This window comes from Juglans regia, chromosome 11 (genome assembly GCF_001411555.2).
Source record: "Juglans regia cultivar Chandler chromosome 11, Walnut 2.0, whole genome shotgun sequence".
NCBI classification, from domain to species: domain Eukaryota; kingdom Viridiplantae; phylum Streptophyta; class Magnoliopsida; order Fagales; family Juglandaceae; genus Juglans; species Juglans regia.
Genome location: NC_049911.1, coordinates 5036239 through 5047036, shown reverse-complemented (window position 1 = coordinate 5047036; position 10798 = coordinate 5036239). Strand labels below are relative to the sequence as shown.

The 10798-nt window shown below is 33.4% G+C and overlaps 2 protein-coding genes across 3 annotated transcripts in view; one reads left to right on the top strand and one right to left on the bottom strand.

Moving 5' to 3' along the window:
- The window catches only part of LOC109013225 (nodulation receptor kinase-like), an 8877-nt gene extending 8808 nt beyond the window's left edge, over positions 1-69 (bottom strand). The window contains exon 1 of the mRNA XM_035695797.1: positions 51-69. Coding sequence (XP_035551690.1) covers positions 51-69 — 19 coding nt within the window. The remainder of the gene's footprint in view (positions 1-50) is intronic.
- A 30-nt stretch (positions 70-99) lies between these two features.
- LOC109003381 (MADS-box transcription factor 23-like) lies at positions 100-10577 on the top strand. Of its 2 annotated transcripts, none has more exons than XM_018981497.2 (9): positions 100-211; positions 315-536; positions 5653-5731; positions 8837-8898; positions 9695-9794; positions 9903-9944; positions 10033-10074; positions 10249-10408; positions 10505-10577. In XM_018981497.2, exons 2-8 carry the CDS (start codon positions 355-357, stop codon positions 10378-10380), a joined length of 639 nt encoding a protein of 212 aa, XP_018837042.1. In that variant the 5' UTR covers positions 100-211; positions 315-354; the 3' UTR covers positions 10381-10408; positions 10505-10577. The 2 variants fall into 2 exon arrangements, with proteins under 2 accessions (XP_018837042.1, XP_018837041.1); XM_018981496.2 differs by having other exon boundaries at positions 10033-10116.
- Positions 10578-10798: the final 221 nt, after the last annotated feature.

The following is a 10798-nucleotide window of genomic DNA, read 5'->3' as shown; positions in this document are numbered from 1 at the left end:
ATTTTCTAATATATCTCGAACCAGTCCTCTAGGTCTCTATATATTAATACATTCATTTGGAGTTATCATCTTCAATTCCTACTACCAGTCCTGCAAGATTTTCTCTTCTTGATGGGAGAAAATGAAAAAGATGCAACACAAATCTCAATCACCAATATAAACGACCATCAGATCAATGTTTGCTCAAAGTGTTGAGCTGCTCAAGTACTAAGTAAGCTTTTCATTAAATCCCATTCAGCCTTTACCTGTTGATTAAGATTAATGATCTTTAAATAATTATTTGTCAAGGCTACTCAAGGGTACTGTTGTTGCAGGAACCCTAATATATATATAGAAAGCAATAGCAGATCAGGGATGGGGAGAGGGAAGATCGCCATTCAAAGGATCGATAATTCAACGAGCAGACAAGTTACCTTCTCGAAGCGTAGAAAAGGATTGATCAAAAAGGCAAAGGAGCTAGCAATCCTGTGTGATGCTGAAGTTGGCCTTGTAATCTTCTCCAGCACTGGGAAGCTATTTGAGTTTTCAAGCACCAGGTCTGGCAATTTTTTTTTTTTTTTTTCCTTTTTTCATTTTGCAACACTCATGTTTGTTCCTTTGTTCTGGTACTTTCTTTATCATGATTTTAAGCATATCCATTTCATTTTCTTTTCTGGACAAAATCCTTTATATATTGCATAATACAGAACATTTTCTGCACCTGAAGCTTATATTTTGCAGATAATGTAAATATATATCTCTTTCTTGCGATTCCTTAGTACTTTTCTATCTTCCAAGAACTTTTCATCTGTCCTCTCCTTCAAAAAATATATGTATATATGTTAATCAATATTATCCATTCAGGTGTCCACTATATATATATACATAGTCTGCATGGCAGTAAATGACAAGAGACTAGGAATCTTGGCGCGTGGTGTGTAGATGGTCCTAAGGATTGGCCGCACTGCATATGCTTGAATCTACACAGCTTGATCCAGAGAAAAATCATCTGCTTTCAGGCCATTCGTAATTAGAGCAGGATATAATTAAAGCCATGGCCTTAATTAATTAGGATGTTGATCAACTTTGGGGATATTACATAGGGGAATCAAAAACAGAATAAAGGGACTCTTAATCCTTTTATCTCACTGCATGGGTATAGCTACCCTAGCAAGTCTCCCCGGTAAGAAAATCTAGACAAGCTTTGACCACGAACTCTCTATAAATAGTAGGACTCCTTTTCAGTTTGGATAAGAACAAGTTAATTAGGTGAAACAGAAATGATGGTGAATTATAATGAATGTGTTTCCGGGTAAGTAGGAGACCGACGATGAAATGCATGCGTTTCTTATATCATAACCCCTCTCCTAGATCGCTTTAGTCAGTACTCGATCTGTTTTGTATGGAGGTTCAAAATGCAATAAACAAGCATGGCATCTATTTTAGATCATTTTCTTCCAGTTCTCTTAAGTCTCGTTAAATATATTTCAGTCAATACCTAATCCTAGTACAACTATTTTTAGATTACGAATTTTCTAAAAATTAAAGCTAGTTAAAATACTGGTGTGTGGATATATATATATATATATATATATATATATCGTGCGGCTGTGCATTACTAAGACAAGATAAGTATAATGCATATTAATAATTGATATAAAGGAATGAATTATAATGAAATGATTTTTGCAAAGTAATTAAAAGAATTTTTTGATTTTATTTTCTTGGATCCAATATTAAGTTACAAAGAATGGGGGAGAATTAAGTAGAAAGGGTGATACTTAAATAAATAGATCAGTAATAAGTTGATGGATGAAGTTGCTAGCTAGAGAAGATCGGGGGGAATTAAGTGCTAGTGAACCGTTATGTAACTGAAATATCTATATTTTTTGGGTAAGTTTTTAAGTAGTATATATATGATGTTATCATTAATCTATAAGCCAAAGTATTACTTGTAACGCACTATAAGAAAATTACTTATTTGTGACTAGTTAATTCCAGCAAAATGACTATTTGCAGTTAAAATTGGTTGCGAAAAGTCTTTTGGTTTCAATAAATTGGTCATAAAAGGCCGTTTTTCTTGTAGTGACGTCCTCAATTAATTAACCAATACAAACACCAAAGTATATACTATATTTTTTTTTTTCTTGAAAACTGTTGAATCTAGCTAATTGGAATAGTTTTCTCCCATTAGGGTAATGATCTCATGGAAGATAAGTTGTTAAGACATAGCATTAATGAAATGCATGCCAAAAGGGTTGTTTAGCAAAATTACCAAGACCTTGTACGTTTTTCAGTTTGTAGTACTCTAAATTAGCTAAATTGTAGTCGGAGACTTAATTGCAGTACTAATATCTTTGATCATGAAGTGCTCAACTAGCTTCTTATAGAAAATACCATCCCAAACTTAGGTGTACGAGATTACGAGTCTCACGGCCAGTACTGGTAAAATATAATTAGGGCAAACAACACAGAAATATTAGTAAAAGACAAAGAACCTGAGGGGAAATATATAGATGGGAAACATATAAAACAGCATATATATATATATATATATATATATATGTATATAAGGTCATGAAACGGATCACTACTACAGGAGGTTTAATTAAATCCTTGATACCATAAACACATCAATCAATCTCTTAAATGATCTATCTATTCAATATTATGATCATTTTGAGTTTTTTGTTCAATGGATTCTCTTAGCTACTTATAAGTTAGCCACAATTTTTATTAGCTTAGTGGTAAGATGTTTATGATTCTAGAGATATGTACGTACATGATTATGAATTTTTAATCTATATATATGTACACACACGCGCGCGCACACACACACAATAATTAAGGCATGATCAAAAGCATAATATTATGACCCTACTTGATGCCAGACAAAATTTAGATTCATACTGGTGGTTAGCCTCAACAGATATTTGGAATAGAGAAGACAAGAGATTCACTCAAAACACAAAGGAATTAAACAACTCTGTTTTCAATTGAAAATTTATCAAAACTTAGAATCGTCCAACCAATCCACAAGTCAAGCTGAAATAGCTGTAAATTCGAAAATATCATAATTTTACCAAAATTAGCAAAATCTCAATGAACATACCAAAAATAAATTCGTAATTAAATAAACAATCTGTCAAAATTTGGCCAAAATCAAGTTCAAAAACACTTCTTAATTGATAAAAGAAATATTACCATAAAAGGTAAAAAAAAATATCTAAAATTGGAAACTTGAAGGGAAAAACAGATGAGTGACCACGTCATGCGTGCCGAAAAGAGCTTTTCAAATTGGAGTACTTATATGTGCGAATTTGATACCTGTAGCCAAATTTATTGCCAACATACTAATATGTGCTCAAAACTACCCCAAATCAAGAAAAAATACCGTTTACTGCTTGACTTGCGCTGACTTGCCGTCTCAATGTAGTTTAGTGCCATCAACGTGCAATCTGACGGTTTAGCATCATCTGACTCGAATCCCTCTGCATCACTACCACTATTAGAAGTTCAAATAAATGCTTTAAATTGATGAATACCATTCATTCATGAGTTGTAGCACTCAACTTAGATGGTTTCAGCTCTTTGATCCTCTCTTTATTTCCTTTTCCAGTCTTCACAATAGAACTTTCTTTCTATAACTAGCAAAACACTACAGATCACATATGTGTTATACTATAAAAGGCTTTCCAAACTTATAAGTGAAACACTATATAATCACTTGGAGCTTTAACAACCCAGTCGATGTATTATAATCTCACCAACTGAAATATTTTACATGCTCCTCTGGGATTGAGTTGTGAAGTGCCTTCATTCCACATGGCATTTCTAAGACATGATCTAATGTACCATTTGCCACATCCCATAGAAATACTAACCACATTTGCACTAGACCTAATGGACCAGTACTTATATATAGCTTTTGTTAGAGTTTTATTGAATCTCTTATTTCCATTTACTAAAAATAAATGTGGGACTTAGCTAGCCCTAATACATCACCTTCACAATCTCTTCACTCAAAGCAAAACTTTCACAAAGACACATAATTGGAGGTGATATCTACAAGTTTGATTGGACACCATTAGAAGACAATAAATCTAAAACTTCACAGTTGCATCATCAATAGATTATATAAAGGAGGAAACCAAGGTTTGGTCATTTCCCGATCTCAACTTCCTGGTCACATTCTTTCTTCTCTTGTAGTTAATAACAAAGGAAAAAACAAAAGCCAAAAAACATATGATAACATATGGTGCCAGCGAGAGATGAACATCAAGAGGTCAAGGCCTCGTTTGTTTTTGCAGATCATAAGATGAGATGAGTTCAGATAAAAATTAAAAGTTGAATAAAATATTGTTAGAATATATTTTTTTAATATTATTTTTGTTTTGAGATTTGAAAAAGTTGAATTATTTATTTTATTTTGTGTGGAACTTTGAAAAAGTCGTAATGATTAAATGAGATGAGATGAAAAATTTTGTGAAAATGAACGAGGCCTAAGAGGAGGCCTACTCATCCTCATGAAAAATTTTGTGAAAATGAACGAGGCCTAAGAGGAGGCCTACTCATCCTCCCCTAGGTATCGATAGTGAGAACCTCCCAAAAGAGGTGGGTGAGCTGAAGGCCGAAACCAATTATAAGGACAAGCAAAACAAAAGAAGAGCCATGGATGCATATGTCGAGTGTGGCCACTAGTGGAGAGGCTTTCTCTCCCTGCCAAGAAGAGAGGGATGCAAGGTTGTGCCGCAGAGATAAGAGAATAGAAAGGATCCTAAGACAAAAGGCCAGTATGGTTATAATGGGGTGAAAAAGAAGAAGACAATAGGGTTTCAGTACAAGGGTCAAAATAGCATCATTTTTGGGAGCAAAATAGCATCATTTTTGGGAGCAAACGAAATCCTTGATGGGTTCTTTGCAATGAGGTTGAGGTTGTTTTCCACTTTGCAGTCTTTAATTTGACACAATGGGACTTCCTCTCATTTAATACACATATTTCTTTTTTAGTAAGGAAATTGTCTCATTATCTTTTATTTTAGAAAAAATATATTTTTCATCCTCTAATTGAAAGGAATCTCACTCTAACGTAAATCACTAGGACAAACATGTTGCACGCTCAAACTACCAAAAGTTAACAATGCACATTTTTTGGTCGACAGATTTGATTGGCAAATGTGCCTTGTTATAACCTAATTCACATGATACTTCTTTCTTGATGACCAGATTTAAGTCCCGTTTGGATACAGAAACACTCTCAACCCATCTCATCTCATCATTACAATTTTTCTAAATTTTCATACAAAATATAAAAAACAATTCAACTTTTTCAAATTCTAAAAATTAATAATATTAAAAAATAATATTCTAACAATATTTTATTCAACTCATCTAAAACCATCTCATCTCATTTCATTATCTAAACGAGCCCTAGACAATAGTGTCATTTGACAATCAATATCTGTTGGAATACAATGTACTGTAGGTTACCTTGCAAAGTATAAAATCCCAAAAGTTTGAGAGTGAAAAAATAATTTTCCCATTATGTTAAATAAGCTAACAAGGATATTGCATACCATTTATAAGGGTGTCTCATGGTTGCTCCATTTTCATACTGATACATAAACCAGTATTTACAGTGCTAAATCTAATTATTCTAATTATTTTCATCAGCATCAAAGCAGTAACTGAAAGATACAACAAATCAAAGGAGGAACATCTGCAACTGCAGAATCCAGCATCAGAAGTCAAGGTATGCTTCGCAAAATATTCAACGCTGCATGCATCTACTGTAATAGCTTGTGTTCTGAAGTAGAAACCACTGCAGATTTTAAATACTACCAAAACATATGCAGTAGACTTCATTTACTCGTGAATCAATGAGCTAGGTATATATACTAAGTAACCCAATGGTACACTGTAGTACTCAACTGTAGGCCAGAGTTGTCATAGCATGGAGCGCCTCAAGATAGGTTTATACTAATAAAGCATGCACAGTATCATATCAATTTCTCACAATAATGCATATATAGCATGTACATACATATATAGTGCAACAACATTGGTCTATTACACCTGCAAGATCTGAAAATAGACTAAAACTGTTTTGCATAGCTTCATCATAAAGATACATGCAAGCAATACTATTGCCAATGCTTTATGCGTGCAATCCATCATCCTTTTTCTCTGTGAGCGTTAATAGGACATGCCAACTCAAGAACTTCAAATGCAAAATGACTTGAAAGTATTACTGCTCATTACTTGGAATGTGTTATATGCTTGTATGATTCCCTGAAAGCTTAACCTTCATGCTCCCTTCTCAACTGTTTCTTTAAGAATACACTTCTAGTGTTGGTCATTTAAACATGATGAATTGCAAAGAACTATCACAGTGACCGATAAAATATATCTAAACTATCAAATTTTACTTTTCAATATCAAACCTCATGCCTTGTGCTGTAATAGCCTTGTCTTAGCATTTCTTGTCTACCATGTCTAACCCTCCCCTGTGCCCATTTGGACACATGCACAACCCCTCCTACTACAACATATTTGTTGTACACAAATATGCTTGCAAAAGACTGAAATGTACATCAAGACACCAACTACAACATATTTGTTGTTTATGCATCGATACAATATCACAAAGCTTTCAGCTGAAACAACAATCTCAAGTTCTTAAGCAACCAAAATAACTCAAGTACCACCCTATGTATCAGACAAAGGAAATGTGATATTCTCTTCCTACTGAGTGTTGTTGGCACTCCAATAAAAAGGCATCCAACTCTCAGTTAATGGTCACAAACCAACTGGAGTGTCATCAAACAATTAGTATCACAATAGTCTAGCATCATGCTAGGTCAAGTCAAACGAACTACTTTTTAATGGAATTATGTTTCAAGGAAAAAACATAAAAAAGATCTTAAAGAACAGAAGTTCTTTAAACTTGAGCATCCAAGAGCAATGGTGTTGCAAGAATACCCTACAAGCATAGCAGAGCTCATCCATTTCCTTGGCTGAGAGCCTCAGACAATTAATCAACATAATCATTGTCATTCTAGTTAAATAGTTCTCATGCATAAAAACAGTACTTAGAATTACAACTGAAGAAGAACATGATTTGAAAGAGATAGAGAGACATGAGATCAGAGAGAGTGAGAGAAATTTTCATGGTTACATTTGACATTCTAAGTTATGACTGCATACCTTTGCCAATGTCATAAAACCATTTTTCGCTTCATTTCAGGATTAGTAATGATTATATATAAATATATGTATGTACGAATGTATGTATATACACACAAGCACACAGATATTTAATCTGTGTGAATGTGTCTATATATATGCATACAAATATATATATTTCCTGCTAAATACACTAGATGTTTTGTTTAATGAGTTGTTCTATGCATTCAGAACAGGAAGAGAATATCAGCAATATCAAAAATTATGTCTAGTCTAAATGCAAAAGCATTTACGTAGCACCCAATGCAAATGTCATTAAAGCATAGTTGGGTTAAGCTCGTATAATCTGCTCCAAAACATAGTTCAAATTACTTCATCTAGTAACATTATAGCCTTCACATCAGCCAAGGATATGAGCTACAACCTATTTGCTTGCACTTACAAAATCACAAGCATTATCCGGCTAACTAATACATATTATCCTCCAAACAAGCTCTTGATGCTTTTGCAATGTTTTGACATAATTCCATTATAAGATAGTTCGTTTGTCTTGACGATCGAAGCAGTATCAGTACAAGATATCAAGTATTGAACTGTCAAACTATGATGAAAGTTTGAATTATGTAATTGCTTCAGATTGCAGGATGTGGTTGTGCATACTTTCTCAAATTAGTGAAACTATTACATGACTAAGTTGGATTAGCTAATCCATGGTATAAATCAACCACACTGCTACACAACAACATATTTCTGTTGTATTGTCCAAATTATTTGGAGCATACATGCATTTGAGCCAGCCAACCAAAATGGACATCCTAGATGTTTCCATTAAAGGAAGAGCTGATGAGGCAAAAAAAGCTTAGAATATATTCATCATTTTTCCTCTCCACCCAATAAACAAAAACTTTTTTTTTTAAATAAAGAAACATGTGACACAACTAGACTCCCATAAACAAAACTGAGTTGACCAGTTTGCCTTTTACCCTCAGATTAAGAGTGCATGCATGCACAGTATAACTTCAAACTTCTTAATAAAAACCAGCTTATCACAGATCAAAAGGACATGTCTACATTGTAACAAAAATCAATAGGATCTTTCAATCAATGTCAATGCATGCCCATATCTTTTACTGCCACTATTGGTGTCTCTGAAACTTTGTTTTTTAAATACACATTAACACAGTTGTGAACCCAATAATTCAATTGCTTTTATAAACCTTCATTCAGGAAATTCACAGCTAAGCCGTATTATTTACAAGTCGGCCTTCAGTCAATCGTTGACAGATAACTCTTAATTAGACATGATGAATGCACCTTAATGATTACATACATGCAAGTAAAAAACTAAAAGATTGAGCTACGGCCAATTTTTTAGTGTTAGCCATTGCATAAAAAATTATGTCATGATAGTAATCAAACATATCAAAGAGATTAGCAAGCTCATTCACACTCCAATTAAACAGCGTTGATTTAGTAGCTTGGATTTGAACACATTCAAATCAGCATAAGATCATAGCTAAACTTCTTTAAAATAGCTGGCAGGCTAATCTTATTTTTAAATAGTTAATGTTCATGGACAGATTTTTCATTCTCTTAGTTTTCTTTTTAGTCAAGATGAAGAAAAGAACTTTGCAGTTTTGATGCAATTAACTTGTGCTTCTGTACTTGCTAGTTCTTGCAAAGGGAGGTAGCAATCTTAAGGCAAGAACTGCAGAACTTGCAAGTAAACCAACGGTACCATCTATGATCTCCTTCAGCTTAAATTACATAATATTTCACTGGGAAAAATAGGCGATTAACCGGGCCTGTACAGGAAGGTTGACCGTTGCTCAGCCAGTACCAAAAAAAAACGTTCTATAAAGGAAAATGTCAGTATGACTTTTAAATGTGTCCACTAATATATTTTTATTTATTTTTATTTTTTGTAATGATTAAGAAAGTAATTATTAGTGAATTTATATTTATATTTTATTTTTTAAATGGTTAAGGATGTTTAAAATATGCTTAAAAGAAAAAGGAAAAAAATTATTTGCACTAGTGTGCATATTTGGAGTGCACACTTGGTGTCCACCCTGACATTGTCCATCTATAAATTACAAGCATGTATCCAAAATTAGATTTTGAGAAGTTTATATCTATAGTATTTGATAAGATCCAAATAATGGTGGACTCTGTAAATCACCACAAAAACCAGCTTGATTTACATGTCTTTCCAACATTATCACAATAGTCATGCAGTTTAACCTTCTCCACAATTATATAAACCATATAGTAGCAAATTATATTTATTATTAATATTTAATAGATATAGAATGCAAAAGTAACCCAAAATGATTGGAGTAATGGTACAAATTTTAAATATACAATTTTTTTTATAAAAATGGGGTCCTATAAAAAAATTAAAATTTTCATACTTTTTCATAACAGAATCTACTTTTTTTTTTTTTTAATAAAAAAACTTAGGACATTTAACTTTGTATATATCATTTATCAAATGTTCATTCTACGTTAAAATGTCATGATAATACAGGCATATGATGGGACAACAACTTTATGCTTTGGGTGTCGAAGACCTACAAAATCTGGAGAATCAACTAGAAATGAGCTTGCAAGGTGTACGACTCACAAAGGTCAGAAACCTACTCCCTCTGGCCCCTTTTCTGTGTGTGCATGAAGTACATGAATGTTCAAAGCGACGCACCTGCATGGCACTAAACATGCCCTTTTAACGTTTGCAGGAACAAGCCTTAACTGATGAAATACAAGAACTAAGCCGAAAGGTTTTTGCAAAATGCACTCGTTCTTCTTTCTTACAGTTTTCTATCATGAATCGTTTCAGCTATAAAAAAACTACTCTTTTTATCACAGAGCAATCTTGTCCATCAGGAAAATATGGAACTCTATAAGAAGGTAATACTTGTACGCCAAGAAAACATGGAATTATGCAATAAGGTATTCTGGTTTATAATTCACCCAAACTCCAAACATTCCCAAAGAAATGAAAATTTATCGTTACATGTTTTGATATGGTAAGCTATGAGGCTAGTAAACCTTTTGAGCTTATCAATCCGACCCATGTCTCAGGTTTACAGCACCAGGCACATGAATGGAGCAAGCATAAGTTCTTTCATCCCATATGGAACTAACCTCAGAGACGACTTGGATGTCCCTCATGTCCATCTTCAGCTATGCCCGCCCGAGCAACAAAATTATTAGCCAGCAACAAGAGAAACAGAGTAAAAAAGTAAACTTTTCTCATCCCTTTTAAAAACTAATTGAAGAATGTTTTCGTTTTTCTATTAACGAGTTGATCCCTGCAAGTACAACTCATGAACTGCAGGAGATCAGTACGTCTATATCAAAGAATTGTGAGCTGAGGATTTCAGAAAAATGTTATTCAACTTACTCTGGGCAAATAACAAAGCGCTTCTTGGTGTGAATGAGCTAGATAAAATCCCATCAGCATGATGAATGATTCTTGTGATATTGTTTGTGAAATAAACTACATATTCAGTTAAGTTGAAATAATTAAGCTATTGTACTATGTAAATTGAACGAATCGGACAAGATCTGAATGCAGGTTTTTGGGAACATAATTTTTTATTGGCTCCGAGAAGAATGTTATTTTTTCATA

Coding starts and splice junctions, on each gene's coding strand:
- LOC109003381 (XM_018981496.2), top strand. CDS start 355: ATGGGGAGAGGGAAGATCGCCATTCAAAGGATCGATAATTCAACGAGC. Junction 537..5,652: donor TTTGAGTTTTCAAGCACCAG/GTCTGGCAATTT, acceptor TATTTTCATCAG/CATCAAAGCAGTAACTGAAA. Junction 8,899..9,694: donor AACTTGCAAGTAAACCAACG/GTACCATCTATG, acceptor ATGATAATACAG/GCATATGATGGGACAACAAC.